The sequence below is a fragment of the Tachypleus tridentatus genome, chromosome 4 (assembly GCF_004210375.1).
Source record: "Tachypleus tridentatus isolate NWPU-2018 chromosome 4, ASM421037v1, whole genome shotgun sequence".
NCBI lineage: Eukaryota > Metazoa > Arthropoda > Merostomata > Xiphosura > Limulidae > Tachypleus > Tachypleus tridentatus.
The window spans coordinates 44,801,595-44,820,712 of record NC_134828.1 but is presented as its reverse complement, the minus strand read 5'-3'; the positions used below and the strand labels follow the sequence as shown (position 1 = coordinate 44,820,712).

The 19,118-nt window shown below is 31.6% G+C and overlaps 1 protein-coding gene across 3 annotated transcripts in view; it reads left to right on the top strand.

Moving 5' to 3' along the window:
* LOC143249007 (uncharacterized) overlaps positions 1-15,467 on the top strand; it is a 37,410-nt gene extending 21,943 nt beyond the window's left edge. For 2 of the 3 annotated variants that reach the window (XM_076498151.1, XM_076498150.1), the window contains exons 9-11: positions 1,714-1,858; positions 5,699-5,947; positions 15,125-15,467. In XM_076498151.1, the coding sequence (XP_076354266.1) occupies positions 1,714-1,858; positions 5,699-5,947; positions 15,125-15,249 (519 nt within the window). In that variant the 3' untranslated portion in view covers positions 15,250-15,467. The remainder of the gene's footprint in view (positions 1-1,713; positions 1,859-5,698; positions 5,948-15,124) is intronic. The other variant, XM_076498152.1, reaches the window with a different exon arrangement.
* The last annotated feature ends 3,651 nt before the right edge of the window (positions 15,468-19,118 follow it).

Genomic DNA, 19,118 nt, shown 5'->3' with positions numbered 1-19,118 from the left:
TTTTTTTTTGAATGATTTCACCAAAGACATTAGATAAGAGATAGAAATAAGTTTTGTAAAGGCCAATAACAAAGCGAATTTTGATTACAGTATGATAGAATAGTCCACTTGGTGATGGAAAATTCCACCTGTAACAATTGAGTTAAAATATCTATTTATAAAACTAGATCTTTCAAATTTCTCGAACATCTAGGAAACACTAAAAATTGGATATATAATTCTGTGTTTCCAACACAATATCTCATGTTGTTCCAGAGAATGTTTCTTATTCCACAAGATGGAAGATAGAAGTATCCAGATTCTACAAGAAGTTAGCCATACAAACTCCTCTTATTTATTCTCTTTCTGACCTAGTTTAACAGCATTTCATATAACATTCAATAATGTATTAAGTATAAAGAGGTAAAATTGAACAACATTAACTTAATAAAGAAATAGTAGAGTGAAAAATGCTTAACTCAATTGCATGTCTGGATTATTTGGGTTTAATTTTTTTTATGAAACTGTTTATTTTAATTTTATCATAAAGAACCAAGTTGAATGTGTTGGCAACATAAAGCACACAGAAATGTGCAATTTGTCCTAATTTAGAGAAGAACTTATTTTCCAATTCATCCATGAGAATGCTAAAAAAATGAGGAAACAACAGCACATTTCATATGTTTTGGGCAAGATATCATTTAAAAAATATTGAAACTGCAAACAGGAGCTGCTATGACATACCCTAATTATATGTATATTTTTTTCTGACAGTTATTGGTGATAAAAAGTTAAATAATCCTTTAAATAATACATTTATGGTTCTATTTATTGAAATCCATTTTAAAAGAAATTCACTGCAGAAGATAGTCTGTCCACTTAATATTGGATAATAGCATATCCCAGGCTACTGTTGCAAGCTATAATCAGTCTAAAGAGTAAACCCACATTTTGCAGTTTAGGGAGACCATAAAGCTAAAGGAAACTAATATTATAAAGGATAATGTTGTTGTAATCATGTTTGCATTGAAAAAACAAAACTCTCTTTTGAAATTAAGAAGAAAGTAACACGAAGACTATTACTTTCTGAAAGAAACTGAAAATCAACTTCATCTTTACATATTCTAGTAATCAACCATAAAACAAATTTCAGTAAAATATCATTAAAGATCAAACATTCTTCTCTGTGTGCAACACAACAGGATTAGTAGAAATGTTTAAAAACAGAGAGGAAATTTCAGTAATCCTTAATAAAAATTCTTTTTTCTTTTTATCTTCAAATCAAGTTTCTGCACTCTACTACAATAAATGAATCTTTATCCTTCTGGCATTATTTTGAACATCAGTGTACAAGTCTCTGACACCTGTTTTAACACTATCTCTTGAAAATGTAAAGCTTTGTGTGTTTTCAAAATTCTTTAATAATTTTTGCATAATTATGATGATATGCTTTCAAAGGTAACACTTATGAAAATGTTTAGTTCTGTAACTTTCTTAACAGTTTTATCCAATAGAATTAAATGTACATATTTCTAATCTCACTATCAGTAACTACATGAATCATAACAAATTTTTACCATTAGTATTAAAATTGGTTTTTGATATTTTTTACACTACACTTTTTTTTAATTCAATAAAATATATACCACTAAGATTGTATTAATTTAAAGTAATTCATTACAGCTCTTAAACACGATAGTGATTTATTTCCATAGCACATAATTTGTTTTGCAGGTGATAGACATCATCACTGGTGCAAATCTGGGTCCAAACGAATGTGGTGAGATTTATGTTCGAGGTGAACAGCTGATGAAAGGTTATCTTAGTAATCCTGAATTAACATCACAAGCAATAACTACTAGTGGTTGGTTACTTACAGGTAAATAAACCATCTCCTGTTAAAATATTTTTCTAAATATAAGCCAATAACCTCTTGTTACTAACACTTTTTTGCTCTTTTGTATCTGATTTTGAATTGTTCTATAATTATCAGTGTATGGATTAGGTTTTATATATTGCATTGTTATAGTTAAAGGCATAATGCGTTGCACATTATAAGTGAACAAAGAAGTGAAAACCTGCTGAAAATGAAACTATGATATCTTTATTATCAGAATATGCTTTATCTTTTAAGTTGTTAAATGAGCCTATATGCATGGGGGATCTTGAAATATGTAATTGATTTGTACATACAATGACCTGTTTTACAGTTAGACAAATAAATTTACAATTTTGAACAGAATAATTTCCGAGAGAGAAAAAGAAAGATGACACTGGAAATTGTAATGACCAATATAGGATAATATATAGAAATTAGCTAATTAATAAGCCCAGCATGGCCAGGTGGGTTAAGGTGTTCAAGTCATCATCTGAGAGCAGCAGGTTCAAATCCTTGTTGCACCAAACATGCTCGCCCTTTCAGCCATGGGGGCGTTATAGTGTGACAGCCAATTCCAGTAAAAGAGTAGCCTAAGAGTTGGCAGTGGGTGGTGATGACTAGATGCCTTTTCTCTAGTCTTACACTGCTAAACTTTGGACAGCTAGCACAGATAGCCCTGTAGCTATTGAGTAGATTTGTGTGAAACTCAAAAACAAAAAAAAAGCTAATTATTAAGAATGTATACTAAAAGTAAATAAATTATATAGTTGTTATGACAGTAACATCATTCCATTAGATGATAGCACAGACAAAAATCCTTCGAAATTATATATCTACCCATGTCAAAAACAGATCTTCAGTTCATTTGTTAAAACCAAAAAAATTAGAGTAACAAAGCCTTCAGAGAACTAAATAACTCATTATATATTTTTTTTTATTTTAATGTACTTCTTAATTACCATATGAAACAGATCACTGACCACACAGAAAGACCTCTGATAATGGCTTAGAAAACTATTACAAAATTGAAAGACTCACCCAGTTAATATTACATGGGAAAATGCAAAGAAAAATTATTCAAACAGGATTCCAGGAAAAAAAAAAGAAATTAGTATTTCAGTTGAGAATTTCCAATCTGTTAAAGTAACTAAGAGATAAAACATACAACAAGGATTAATAAAGAGACAAGGGAGTTGAACTGATCAATAGATTACTAAATTCATTGTAAACCAATTTCAGTAAAGTTTGTCTTGTGATGAAGACCAAAATTAGGGATAACAGACCATATACAAGCAAAAAAGAAGACAAAAAGCACAATTCACCTCAGAATCAATAACAACATGATAAGTGGGATGTTAATAGGAACTAAAGCTTTAAGGACAGTTACACTCATTGAATGTGAATGGGCAATTCATATAATTCAAATTATAGACTTTTAAGATACAAAGTGTAGAGTGCCATTGTGCAGAGCTAGAACCCCTAATTATGAATCTTAGGTTATAATCTCGTAGCCAATCAAAGATCATAGACCCATAATACAAACAATATCGAATAAAAGCACAATATACATTTAATTCAAGCCATATAATAATGCCTATAAAGTTAAGCAAAGAAGATACAAAATATGTTCAGTGCCTAAGTACAAGTGACTTTCAACTGATGTAGCAATAGGATAAAAGCTACCTTACTATCAAATATTAGTCTATAACACTTAGTATCTATCAGCACCAAACTAATGCACCTCAGAGTGGCAATATAGGAGCAGGCTTTAATATTTATGCTTGTGACAAAAATTTATATAAACGGTTATAGATGTTCAGCATTTGAACTCATTTACAGAAATTGTTTTGAGGGGTCTTGCTCAGTATATCTCAATTCAGTAACTGTCAGGAAGTCTGACATACCAACTGTTTCAGCATATTCTTCATATAACCTGTCTTTTCTTTCTAATGAAAAAGGTTAGCAAATTTCAGAAACATATCTTATAAGGAAGTACATAAAGATTGATGGAAATTGATTCTTTGAATGAAAGTGGCCATTTTCATTTAAAAGTGGTTGGTGTAGGTAGGAACATTTTCTGTTAGGTTGTTATTGTATCTACCATTATTTCCTTAGTGGATTAATAATTTTTCATAGAAAAAGTCCTGGAGGTCAAAAGTAAAATAACAATTTGCCCCATGCAATTGTCACAAAGACTAATGTTGAAACTTCACAATAGTTTTGCACAAAGGGCCTGAATGGGCATTTTCTGAATATTCTACAATATCACGTGTGTTTGTGTGTGTGCAGAAACAAAAGGGTATAGAAATTGCTTTACCAATAGATGGTTTCAGTTGTTGATAAGACCTTAAAGTTTGTGAAAAAGATTAATATAATGAAACAGATATAGATGCCAGTACCATAACTGAAATGATGGAATATAACTCTGCTAGAATATCAATGTTACCAGTAGATTACTTCCGAACTGTGATAAAGAAAAAATGAAATATGGCTGTAACTAAATCTTCTTAACAGAACTAGAGTAACTCTTCAACTCGTTTGAAAAAAGAATGGTGAAATTTTTCAGAAAATGAGTGGAGAAAACAGGGACTACACGATAAATGAGAAAGAACATTCTTCAGTTTAGGCCATTTTTATGGTCTCATTTCACAGTATAGGATATTGACTTTCTATAATAAAATAAGTATTATCTGAGACCCACACAACCAATCCACCATAAAGTGAAACAAGGATAAATAAATCATACCTAAACAGATGTTCATTAAATATAAAAACTTGGTAGGAAACACCAGTTTAAAACTTGTACCCACAATACTCACTGTTCATGTTCAACACTGACACTTCTCTCACCTTACCATAACAGACTAGTCTATTGACCCTGAGGTGATAACACCATGACCTTAGTCTACATCAATAAGAATACTGATGAATGTGAAATCAATAGTTAGAATTATATCCATTCTATCCTCTCATCGTAGGTTGTCACACATAGTAAATATGTGCCTGGTGGTATGGATTTCAGCTTATCAGAACAATAATTTAAATATCTTTAGCAAAACATACACATTTGCAACATAAATGAACATTAAAAAGCTAAAACTAAATAAAGCTACAGATGTATTTAGTTATAAATAAGAACAATATAGCTATATTTCCTGAGAGTTACACTACTTTTTTATTCTAGTTTTATACAAGCTTTATGTCACTATAATATGGAAGAAAAATAACTATCCATCAGTGTTTGAAGGACTAATTCAACTGAAAACATTGTTACTAATTAATGTTTAGGTTAGAAATTTTTACAGTCTAATGATGTATCTCTCCTCTGTTGTAGGATCAAAACGAAATGAACTTAAATTTATTTCACTCTTGTTCAAACCATCATTTCTAAAAGTAAGGATTCAACACCCAAAAAAGATGGATGAGTTAATCATTAACTCATTAAAATAGAAACACAAATTAATGGATAATTCAGCATATGTATAGTAATTTGCTGTTACTTTAGATGTATATTGGAGTCACCACATCCAAAACTATTTTCAAATTGGAGCCCTACAAAAGGGTGTGAGAGCCATTGGTTTAAACAACAACATTAGTTATCCACATTTTGATTCTAATGATTATTTAAAAAAAAAAATTATTCTGTAAACATTTCTAATGTATTTTTCTCCTTAGACACAAAAGTGGAGTTTAATGACACAAGATATTTTAAATAAAAATGAATTGTTTTTATGAATTCTAAAAAATTATAACAGGTATATTTACAACAAGAGTAAAGCATATTTGATATGTTTACAATCAAAGAGTGGTTTCGATATATATTTTCAATATTTACAAAAGGAGACTATGGGTATTATGACTTGGAAGGAAACCTATACATCACAGACAGAATAAAAGATATGATCAAAACAGAACTTCATCAGGTTTCTCCAACAGAAATTGAGTCGTTGTTGTGCAGTCATCCTGCTGTTGATGATGCTGCTGTCATTAGAATAGTGGATTCTTCTATGGTGGAAGTTCCACGTGCCTATGTTGTGTTGAAGCAAGGTTTTAAATTGGAACAAGCAGAACTTCATGAATTTGTGTCAGGTAAATGATGTTACATTTATACACATATATTTAACTCATTTTTGGCAGTTTTAATCTGTTTCATACCAAGAAATATATCACTATGAAACAGTGTTGGTAACAAGTATTTACAGCTTTATTGTTGGAGATATGCTCAGTGTTCAATTGTCATAGAATAGCTGCATGCAACAAGACTGCTTGATAAAACTTTCTACTGTGTATTAGGATGTAAGATTCCTTATAACACTGTCATAATGTGTCACAATGTATGCCTAAATGTCAATATATATGAATGCTCTAATTCAAATTTTTTGAACTTCATAATATAAATATCTATATCTCGGACTCCATTAAAAATGCATTACTGTAGTATTAAAGTCATTGTTTCTACTGAGTTTTTTAACTAATATAAATTATCAACTTCATTTGATGCCTAAATAATAACACTTTTGTTATCTGTTTCTTTACATTTGTCTTTTACACAATAAATGATATGAAATATTCCTTTTTATTTAGCAACAATTTTTGTATTGTGTGCTACCAGCTATCAAACTGCATACAATCAATAAGACAATTCATTTCAAAGGGAGAATATTATTCTTATAAATTGCACTTAATCTTAAGTGTTTTTTTTACTAAACATGACAGCTATTTTAAGAGGTATTTCTTCCCTAAATACATAGCATTATTATCAAAATTTAGTATCTTAAAAATATAGATACCGTTCAATTTTCAAATTTCAGTCCAGGTTTATTTATAACTTTAATTTTCATAATTATAAGATAACTTGATAAGTTATACAAGTATATATGTTGAAAATTTCACTTCAATCAATGTTACATTTTGAATTAACAGACTTTTGTACATAATACAATTATTTCTTTTCTAAAATACATTTCATTATCAAAATCTGAAATATTTTGTTGCATAATTTTTTTGGTTTTCTATGGTATTTTCTTACTATTTTAACTATTAGCTAGGAGAAAATCAATATCAATCTCTGAATGATAATTACATCTGTATATATATAAATATATATCAAGAGACCAGAATTCAGCAGAGCACAGATTATTTTGTCAACTTTAAGACAAAAAAACATAGACACAAAGAAAGAAAGAAATGACAAAACTGTAAAAAGACAAATAAACAAAAATAGACATAGTACTTAAAACAAAAAACAGACATAAAATATAAAAATCAAAAAGAAGCAAGCCAACAGTCAGAAGAACAAGGCAGGAAATTAAAAGTAGGCCAAGACAACATTAAAATATAATTATCAGGTTTTTATGCATGGATTTATTACACTAGGTGTCTGTGATTTGTTGAAATAGACAACACTCAGTCATCTTGATTTTCAATAATATATTAAAACAAGTCAAATGAATATACATATATTTCTTACAATGTTGGTTATCACAGCTGTATCCAAAGCTTTTAATAATTCCCTTTTTTGTCAGTATCATCACAGGCAGGTTCCATTACTTTAGAAAACAATTGACAAGTTATTCGTTTCTATTATGTTATTACAATACAATCTGTGATAATTTTACTTTAAAATCCACCATAATATACTTTTTATAGCTAAACTTAGTCCTACAGTCTAGATATACCTAACTTAGACTACATTATTTTTGATGAATTATTTTAGCCTGATAAAGGCCTAGAACATCCCACAGACTCCATGGTAATATAATGGAATAATACTCAATAAGAAAAACATAAAAGGTTCTAATAACACGATCTAATAATATAACACTCTTCAATTCACAACAGTTGAACTACTCAATGTATAGATTCTAAATTACCTAAACAATCTTGGATGAATACTTCCTTCAGTAGCTTCCAAATGCTGTCCTTTCAGCTTCATCATCTCGTCCACATCTTTTGATGCTGTATTTTAGGAATCAGTCATGACATTCCAGTAGACATGTGATAATAATCTGTTCATATATTAATAGATCATCTAGCCTTTCAAATATTTCTTCACACCTGACCATTTCAGTACACCTTATAAGATATCGTAGATTTGCCAAAAAGTGCAGTATAGTTTCTATAGTGTCAGGATTGACCTTCCTGAACTTCAGGTGAAAATCGTACCCTGTAAGTTAATTGTGTTTTAGCAAGCTAGGTCACTTTTGGTTTGTCATAGCTCATGGCATCATCATTGCACGCAGCTGTTGGTTTTTCTGTGAGAAGGGACTAATATAGGCTTACTAGTCACTTTTGCCCAAATCTTTACTTTGTGCGAGTCTTTCATAAATATTCAAAATAGCATCTATATCATCATTCTGTTCAACAAATCAGTTTTGGCAATTTATGTTGGGTGTCCTTTATCCTGTCTAGTTCCAGACTTCCATAACTGACAATCATCATTCTTGGCAACCATCTCCTAAATAAATAATTTTGATTTCTGATGAGAAGTTGCTTTTTCCTACGAGTGATTTTGTGTAATAAAACTATGACACTCCTTTTAAACAAGAACTGTAATGAAGAAAGGAAATATCTTTGAACCATTTCTCTTAAAAATGGATAGTCCTGTTTGACAACTGTAGGTGTATAATGAGCCTTCTGTTTGATTAATGTGGGCCATTTCCAAAGTCATATTTTTCTGACAATTCGAACTGTGTGGCTTCCGTATCAGACATTGCTGCTCACACCAGCCGTTTGCCACATCTCCTCCTACAATGAACACTAGAACAAATATACCAAACATATGTACCCCTTAACATTGTTTCTAAATCATATTAGAAGTAGGGGCTCTTACTTTACTTATATATAGGCAAGAAAGTGTGACATAATGTTTGTTTGTTTTGAATTTCGCGCAAAGCTACTCGAGGGCTATCTCCGTTAGCCGTCCCTAATTTAGTAGTGTAAGACTATAGAGAAGACGGCTAGCAATCACCACCCACCACGACCCTCAGATTACGAATCGAAGCCTTACACGCTTGGCTATGCCAGACCCCTGTGACATATAGTAGTAATTATAACATATTAATAATAGGAATAATATAATTCTAGCAATAAATTTCGTTAAATACAATTTGCAGACTGTCTGAAATTAGTATATTGCTATGTTAAACAGGGTTTTATCCTGATTTCTTTCAGATTGTAAAGTAACTAGCACAGCCACAAGTACTTAGTGTCTAACACTTTTAAAAATGGTAGATATGTTATAATACTTATGACAATACTTATAACTTTACAACTTACCAAAAATTTAGTTAATGCTTATGTTGCTTTATTGTTTTTGTAAAAAATACCTTATATCTGAAGTTAAACTCTTTGATGATTTTGACAATGTTGGTAACTTCTCCAAACCATAAACACACAAATGAATTTCCAATATTTCTGACTCTTGATCGAATTAAAACTGTTTTAGTTGTCCAGTGGATATGTATAGATACAGATATTTTTCCTTTCATGATCTGTAATTTATAAATATCATTATTATTAACTACAGTTTTCACTTTAACTCTTCATAAGATTTAAAAATGGGAAACAAACATTTAATTATATCGAGCGAATTTAGTAAATAAGAAAACGTTTTCCTGTATCTAAAAAAATCAGGGACCACACGGGAATTTCAACCTACATACTTTCTACACATAAAGAGACGCTAACAAACCATAAAACTTAGTATTAACAGGACTTTTTATGTGTTTTTGTTTTTTGAGTACCAAGAAGAAAATCGTTGCATACATACGAAAATGGCCGACTTTGCCAAGCAAACTCTTCAGCTAGGCGGTTATGGTGCTAGACTTGTAGTATTCTGGTCACAGGTTTGAATCCCTTACCCACCAAATATGCTCGCCCTTTGAACTGTGGGAGTGTTATAAGTGCGGTTAAATTCACTGTTTATTGGTAAAAGAGTAGCACAAGACATACCTGCCACACATAAATATGATAACAAACTAGCACACGCAAAAACCGAGGCTTTTACCCGACAGTTAAGAACCATATCCAAAATAAACAACGACTTATATGTGATCATTCACTTTGTTAATCAAATTAACGAACATGTTCTACATAATCAACGTATGTTCTTTCCAACTTCTCTATTCAACATTAAAACCAATCAAAATACCCTCAAACTAGATGAAGACCGCCTAATTAACTCGTACCTTTACAAAAACTAAAGTTACCTTATCCATAAAACAGACAAAAACAAAGCTTCAGTATATGATTACATGCAGGCCATACTCCTTAAAAAGAAAAGGAATTTGAACGTTGTTTTATCATCTAACAACATTTTGTAATTCACCCCTAAATGTTTATTCTTAATTAGGAAGAATTCACCCAACCTCTCTGTAAACATTATTTCGAGAAAATAACAAAATATAAATAAGCGATCAAGGAAGAAGGAAGACGTCTCTGTTGTGTGTAATCTACCTAGATCTTTATTAAACCCAAAATTAGATCTATATTCCAATGAAACGTGATTTTATTTATTTATTTATTATTCCCTCCAACACATATGTATTTCTTCTAATTTTGGTTTACCTAACCATAGCGGTTTGGTTGCTGCTCACTTTTTTACTTCCAGACGTAAAGGACACTGAAAGTTGGAGTTCCTTTCTATCGACCAGCAATGGGTGTGAAGATTGACTTTTACTGTTCCTAAATTCAACTTTGATTATCATTTATTTCCGATGTTGTTTCAACGTTGGTTCAACACACTTAACGAGAAAAGAAATGTTGAGATGGAGGAAAAATAATGTGGCAGCTTCCATGAGAGGCATCACACTTGTAACAGACAACAAACAATATACACATGTTAATAAATTGTCTCCAGGAAAAAGTGGGCTGTTTTATGAAATATGAAAGTGAGTGCTCACGTTCCAACAAAATAGGGCCTGTTTTTTTTCTTTCTTTTTTTGAATTTCGCACAAAGCTACTCGAGGGCTACCTGCGCTAGCCGTCCCTAATTTAACAGTGTAAGACTAGAGGGAAAGCAGTTAATCATCTCCACTCCCCGCCAACTCTTACGCTACGAAGAGCGGGATTGCCTGTAACTTTATAACGCCCCAACAGCTGAAAGGGCGAGCATGTTTGATGGGACAGGGATTCGAACCCACGACCCTTAAATTACGAGCGAGTGCCTTAACCAGCTGGCCATGACAGGTCTTCACAGAGTAGTAACACCATACGTTCAACAGTATTTTCTAAATAAGATACCTGTAAATGTGTTTTGCTTTCACGGAACTGTGAAGTTGCCTTACTATATTAATATGCATGATTGTTCTTAGCAGACTACGGGTACTCACCCCTACGACAAACATGAACGAAAATAATACATCTTAAAATCCCTGCCCTTGGTACCTAAACACATGTTCCATGTCTTCTCCCATAAGTTTGTGGCCGGAACTCAGACCATGAGATCTGGAAGAAGTAGGTGTATAGTGGACCTCTTTCTCCTTCAACGATTGTAAAATATACATCCTTGGGAGATTTTTGTTTAACCTCTTCAATCCTCCTTCAAAAACGGTGACCTCAGTATTCACAGAAAACTGATTTAAGAACATACAGGTATTGGAAGCATGCCACGAAAGACCGTAGTTTATTGAACACAAAAGTGTTCATTTTCTGGTCTTCAATGAATCGAAATATTAGTTGTTCGAATTTATGTTGAAATAATGTTACTTATAACGTTTGTTAGAACAAAAAGGCCTCCAAGTGGCATAATGCTATAAACAGGGTTTTGATACTCGTTGTGGGTAGAGCACAGAGTGCCCGTTTTCTAACATTGTGCTTAAGTTCAAACGGTAAGAACAAAATGTCTTGTTCTTACAAACAGTTTTGCATAAAGGTACATAATCTTATTTTTATTTAAATACTTTTTTCTAATAAATCAAATTGATGATATAAATAAACATCAGTTTTCCTAATATTAGGTGGTCTTTGATATAAGGAATACAACAGATATAATTTTGAAGGGTACTTAGGTCTAGGTCCATCATGTACGATAAAGGTTTGTAGCGTACTTACTAATTCATTTTTGTTTAAATTTTTCTTAAAATAATCGTGATTTACACATTAGTCTAACTGATCACTGATATAGTTGCATGACAATGTAAAAATGTTCAGTTGACGTTTCATAGAACTACTGATGCTTTAATGAGTATTGAATAATGAATTTTTGTTTTTAGTTTAGATATTTATGATATGTGGCATTAAACTCTCAAGTGCAAGAAAAAATTTTCCACTATATGTTTTGTAGATTTCAAGTACATTTTTAGTGATCGTGCCTTTACAGTTGTGTGATAGACGTTGTATACAATTGGTTCTACTTGTTATTTTGCTTCTAACGTTGCTTTCGTGTTTTGTTCACTTATATTTAGAGTTGTCTAGAAACCTAACTAATATAGATACCTGAAAAAATATTCGATTCAGAAGTAATTACAGGAAATGTTTATTTGTCTTTGTGAACATTTTCATTTGTGTTTTAAAAGTATCTAATTTTTATTATCTATTTTTTAGAGAAATCCTCTATTTTTATCTAACCATAGTTATAAAATAATTGCATCTATGACTGTAGTATTTGAATTATTACATATTGCCTCATTCTTAGCAAACTGGTAATAAAAACAGGAATTTGATTTCATTAATGGAATTTCACACACATGTATATGATGAACAGTATAGGTCTAACTTCCTCTTCTTTCGCGAAACCAAGTTTTAGAATAAAATATCCTGAGAATGTGATTTTAATTACCGATAAAGTTGGAAATCAGAGATATATGATGCGGCACTTTTACTTGAGACATATGAAACTTTAAGACGTTTTGCTGGCCCTGCATGGCCAAGCGTGTTAAGTCGTGCGACTCGTAATCTGAGGGTCACGGGTTCGCATCCCCGTCGCGCCAAACATGCTCGCCTTTTCAGTCGTGGAGGCGTTATAATGTGACGGTCAATCCCACTATTCGTTGGTAAAAGAGTAGAACAAGAGTTGGCGGTGGGTGGTGATGACTAGCTACCTTCCCTCTAGTCTTACACTGCTAAATTAGGGACGGCTAGCACAGATAGCCCTCGAGTAGCTTTGTGCGAAATTCACAAACAAACAAACAAACGAGTTTTGCTTTACACTGTCGAAGGTTTTCTCAACGACAATAATACAGGTAACATTGTTTTCATTCTGATTAGTTTAGTATCTCATACTAAATGATCCAAGGTTTCTCATGATCTGTGGAAACCGCTTTGTAATTCTAATAATTTCGATATTAGTTCTGGGTATAAAAATAGTCTTTTATTCATTTTTTTCAACAAAACTAATTGGGTTGATTCGTTTATAGGTTTCCAGTTTAATTGCTGGCTTTCAATTTTTCAGGAATATTAAAACATCTGCTAAGTTCCAAGCGACTAGTACGTCGACCGATTTTTAATGACAAACTAGAAATTGCAACAACATGATCGTAAAAAAAACGCAGAGGACATTCCGTAATTAGAATACATTATATGCATTGTTGGCCTTTGAACATTATGTTTATCCTTTTCTTAGGATGCTGTACTTCAATAATGGTGATAAGTTTAATAAGTAGCTGTGTTGCAATATCTTGTTCATTCCTATTTTCTGTTTGATTTATATGTGATGCGACCGAAAAGATAGTTATAAACAAAACATAGTATATGCTTATGTTATTCTTTACTTTACTGTTGAAATGTGTTCATTCTGATTTTATAGTCTTGAGTAACCATTCATAATTAACTTGGTTAAACAATGCAAACAAGAGTAAGGTTGCTTTTTTTTATAATGCTTACAAAATAACTCAGACACAAAGTATAGTAGAATGTTAACGTACAAAAGTAGGATAAGTTAAATTGTAATGTATATATGTTGATATACATTGATATTTTTTGCAGATATGACGCGAATGTCATACCTACTATCTTTTTTACAATGTTTTTTTTGTTGAATTGATAATAGCTATACATACATTTACTTCCTTTTTATTTTATTTACTCTTACATATATATAAATATAACAAACGTTTAAGCAAAACTTTTTAACTTGCTTATTTTAGTTTATTGCTCTTGTCATTAATAATTTAAAAAATGTTCATTCCAGAAAAGAATTTTTTATGCTTTTCTGTGTGTTTTCTTATACGAAACCCACATCGGGTTATCTACTAAGCCAGCCGAGAGAAATCGAACCCCTGATTTTAGTGTTGTAAATTCGTTGACACACCGCTGTACTAGCAGGAGGCCATTATGCTTTTCTCTTGTACCATTATTTAACTTCTGAGTCTGTAAAATGCTCATGCTCATCTATAAGTGTCTAAAGGTTATTTCTCTCTGCTTAAACTTTTGACTTAATTATCATAATTTGAACCTCTTCAACACTGAAAATATATTCAGTTATCCGAACTAAACTTTTAAATTTCTGATATTTTTATTACTGACTTTTAAAGACACATAGTTTGCCATAACATATTTTGTTCAATATCATACAGGTTTCTCAAAATTATATACTTTTTTGTATACTCTCTTCCAGTGAAAGACCTCTCACTTTTCAATATGTCCCAGTAAAAATGCATCAAAATAAAGAATGCTACTCAGGAAAAGCAGGAGAATGCATAAAATTTAATCAAAGGGCGAAGAGCTTCTACAGCTCTAAGGGCACAGTTTCCATATCTTCATTTGATCAAATAAGCCTTCTAATATACTTCCTGTACCTTTATATGTATTTCTTGGTGATGTTTATAAATAAAAATTGTCCAGCGAACAAAAACATTCTTTAGAACAGACCACAAATGCTTCAGTTGTCCAAAAGTTAATTTATGCATTTTGAATTTGTAAATAATGAACCTGATTTTTATGGGGGGTTTTGAGTAAATAAGGGCTTCCAGCCAATTTTCGTACCAAATTATTTTATGAATAAGAAAATATATCAAACTTACATTAAAAAATTTATAAAAAGCTTCATTACGGTTGATTAAAATTATCTTTTTCCTTCTTCTTTACCATGTCTTAAAGTATCAATTCCAAAAGAAATTTCTTCGTGTTTTTTATTTGAAATAGAACGATGTCTCATTGGATTTTAGTAAACAAATAACTGTGTTTCATATCATATTAATTCATAAGCTGTTTAACTAGAAACTCATTAGTTTCTTAAGACGATAAACATAATTTACATGTAACAATGAATTCAAACTGAAAAATAATATTTCATTATAAAACATATTTATGTTAAATTTATTGCAGATCGTATATCACATCCCAAACACCTAAGAGGAGGACTAGAGATCTTGGATAAAATTCCCAGGTCTGAAATGGGAAAAATTCAACGAAGAACTTTGCAGAAATACTATTATCAAAATAACAAGTAAACCGAAGCTTTGTAACCTCCCTATATTTTTAAAATATTGGTATGATTTTGAATATTACATTGATTGTTGTTCTACTTTGAATAGTTAATTTAGTTTACTTCAACGATAATGGGTTTTATTTTTAATTTTCACTATTCTTTTCGTTGTACTTTCAAGAGGGAGAGGGACTCAGACTAAAAGTATTTGTAAGAGAGAGAGTATGAATAAAGATTTTTTCCAGTTTCCTTTGTTTTCAGTTCCACAACTCCATTACAAACACTTGACATTGTTTTGAATTGTTTACTCATTTTTTTGCCTGTTAATTTACAAGTTGTAGATTTTTGCATTTTCTATATTGACACTTTTTTATGAAACCATACTTTGTGACATAATATTAGTTGGATCTTCTGTTTAAGAAATTTTACATATTGCTTTGTCACAACTCCCAAGTAAAACTGAGTGCTTCTAAAACATTTCATTGTGTGTCACTGAAAATAATCAATCATTAATAGATAATATATTAGGCAAACAGGTTTACATTTATCATGACACTTGAGCTCTACTATGGGTGAAGTTCACTTTCAACAGACAATCTCAACTGCTTACAAATACATTAATATGTTTCAGTCTCTTAAATTCCAGAGGAAACACTTTGTTTGACTCCATATGTTGCTCAATACTTGTGTTCATTGTGTAACTTATTCATTTGTTTTACCTAACATTCATGAACGATCTTATGCCTGTGATGTTTTGATGTCTATGGTGCTATTATCAAATGCTGTCTGAAAACGATTAAACCATCCAGCACATTTTGAAAGCACCACAAAAATATTCATCATCAGAATTTAGCCAAATTAAAAATATTCAGTTGTAATGATTTTAGTAAAGACTGACATCCGTGTTGTCACCACAACACATATCAATATATCGTGAAACCAGCCTAAGATAAATGCAATTGTGCATGGTAGAATCCATCTTCTGTCCTAAGTGAATAGCAGCATTTTTGTTTTAGAAAATTACACAGTAGCTCAGAATGTGAGGGTCACAATACACTTTTGGTTTAGCTAATTTTGTCATCAACAAACTATCCCAATAATGAAGTGATGAACATACAATGAATTTGAATTTCTTCTTCAGCACCATGAACAAAATTAGAGTTATCATGTGTATTTTTGCTAACTTTATTTCTCATCCAAACTGTGCAGCTAAAACTTGTAGTTTATCAAAATAATGAAGATTTCAGCAGCATTTCATTATGACATCAAATAAAATGTGCTGATGATTGAGCTGATTACGAGACAACTGAGAAGTTTAAAAATAATAAACCTCCTGGGCCAGATAGTATTTTTTCACGGGTTTTAAAGAAGGTTACGGTTTTGATATATAAGCCATTATTACTGTTTTTGTCAGTCCTTGAATAGTGTACAGGTACCAGACGATTTGAAGTTACCTAATGTAACTCCTCATTTCAAGAAGGTGGTAAAATTTGTCCCAGTGTTATAAATCCATTTGTCTTATGTCAGTTGTGGGAGTTTTTGAAATCTCTGTTACAATATGTTTTGCAAAATCACTTAACAAAGGTCTTGTGTTGGAAATTGTTATAAACCACCAAGTCAGAATGTAAAAGTTAATGAGAATTTATATAATGATATCAGATGTATGAAGCATTAATGAAAAATTTGATATGCACGCAGAACAAACATGTTTCCTACAGAATACAAAGGGGCAACAGAGCACAAAAAGCCAGCATGGTATAGTAGCAGGTTAACAAATCATATTGGGGATAAACATACTAATTAAAAAAATTTAAACTTACTAGAAATAATAAAGAATTGGAAGACTATAGGAAGTTAAGAGAGCTGACAAAAAAGAAAGTTAAAAGGGCAAAGACTATATATGAAATGGGAATGGTTGAGAAGTGTAAACTTTAAAGAATTCTTTTGGTATATGATGGGTAAGCAAAATGTTAGCACGGAGATTGGATCTTTTAGAAATGATAGTGGATAGCTGATCTCGAATGATGATGAAATAGTAAACTAATAAAATTATGTTTTATTCAATTTTTACAAAGGAAGATTAATGTATTTTGACTCAACCACAGATCTTAAAGTATTCGAAAAATATTGATGTAAAATATATAATTTTATGTTCTAAAATTATTATAGAAAAGTTGGGAAACCTCAAAATTGATACTTTTCTTGGACCAAACAACTTTTATCTTACAGTTTTAAAGGAACTTAAATATTTTATTAGTGAACGGCTAGCTAACAATTTTATAGGTCATTGAGTAGTGGAAGAGTATTAAAAGAATGAAAGTTGGCTGGTATTTATCCAATATTTAAAAAGTTATAAACTTTGTCCAAGCAACAATATAATAGTTGGGCAGATTTTGGAGAGTGATAACACATGCATTGTATACTCACTTAAGGCAGTATGATGTAGTTCAAAGAGCTAGCATGGTTTCAATGAGAAAATGTCTTGCTTAACAAATATCCTGATATTATTTGAGGATTGTGATGCAATAGTTAATGAAAAAAATACTATGAATATGGTTTACCTTCATTAAAAAAAAATTGATAATGTGCCTCATAATATTCCTGTTACAAAAATTAAATCTATGACTGAGGGAGAATGCTATTAAACTGAACAGAAAATTGACTATAAAGTAGAAAGCAGAACATTTTAACGAATGGAATTAAATTAGATCTGACTGAATTATTGTTATGAGCGATGTGCCTCAGGGCTCTGTGCTTGGTCTTCTGCTGTTTATAACTTATAGTAATGAAATATCATTAGTCAATAGACTCTGGGATGACTAACAAAATTTGAAGTTTGTAGATGGCATTAAATTATTTGGAGTGACCAACTCTACCAAAGATGCTGTGAACTTAGGAAGATTTAGATAATTTCATGATGTAGATAAACCCACTTGAAGTTAAAATCTATTCTAATGACGGCTGGTATATGTATTAAAATTGTATTCAAAGTAATGTACGGAACAACGTTTCGACCTTCGTGCATTGTAAAGAGTGTTGTAGTTTGATATTAGGTTATTAATTAATATAGGTGCTCTTCATAATGGGTCTATTTCGGTTTGGGTTCTTGTATAAGTAGGGCTTCTTTGATTTCGCGTTTATTTGTATTTGTTTCTGTACTTAATGTTCCGATGTTTCTCATGGTTATTTTGTTCTTTTTTGATTTACAATGTTCAAAAGTGTGCGAAGGTGTTTTTTATTTTGTGTTTTTTAAATTGCTTTACATTTTACTGCAATGCTTTCTATATCGTAGGAACAAGCTATTATGGATTTTAGTTCTGTACCTCAAGTAGTACATTGAATTACGAGAGTTGGCACAAAGATGAGCTTCTGGGATGATATCTGAGATGGTAAAACTGTTCTAACAGAAGAGGCTAAAATTTCTCGAAATTTGGTTTGTGAAAATAAAGCTTAGTAGAGCACGTCTACTGAAAATATTGTGTACTACCAGAGTCTGACATCCAGAACGAGAAACATCACTGAGCTATCACCTAGTGTCTTGCAGTGGTTGTTTCTGTCGCAAATTTCGCGCAAAGCTACTCGACAGCAATCTGCGCTAGCCGTCTCTAATTTAGCAGTGTAAGACTAGAGGGAAGGCAGAGAGTCATCACCACCTACCGCCAATTCTTGAGCTAATCTTTTACCAGCAAATAGTGGGCTTGACCGTCACAATATAACGACCCCACGGATGAAAGGACGAATTGTTTGGTGCGATTAGGATTTGAACCCGCGGCCGTCAGATTATGATTTGAGCGCCTCTACCACCTGGCCATGCCGGGCCACACATAAAGTGGTCAGAATAAAGGGCTCCACTGGAGTAAATCTTCATGGAACTATCTGTTCTGCAGAAACAAA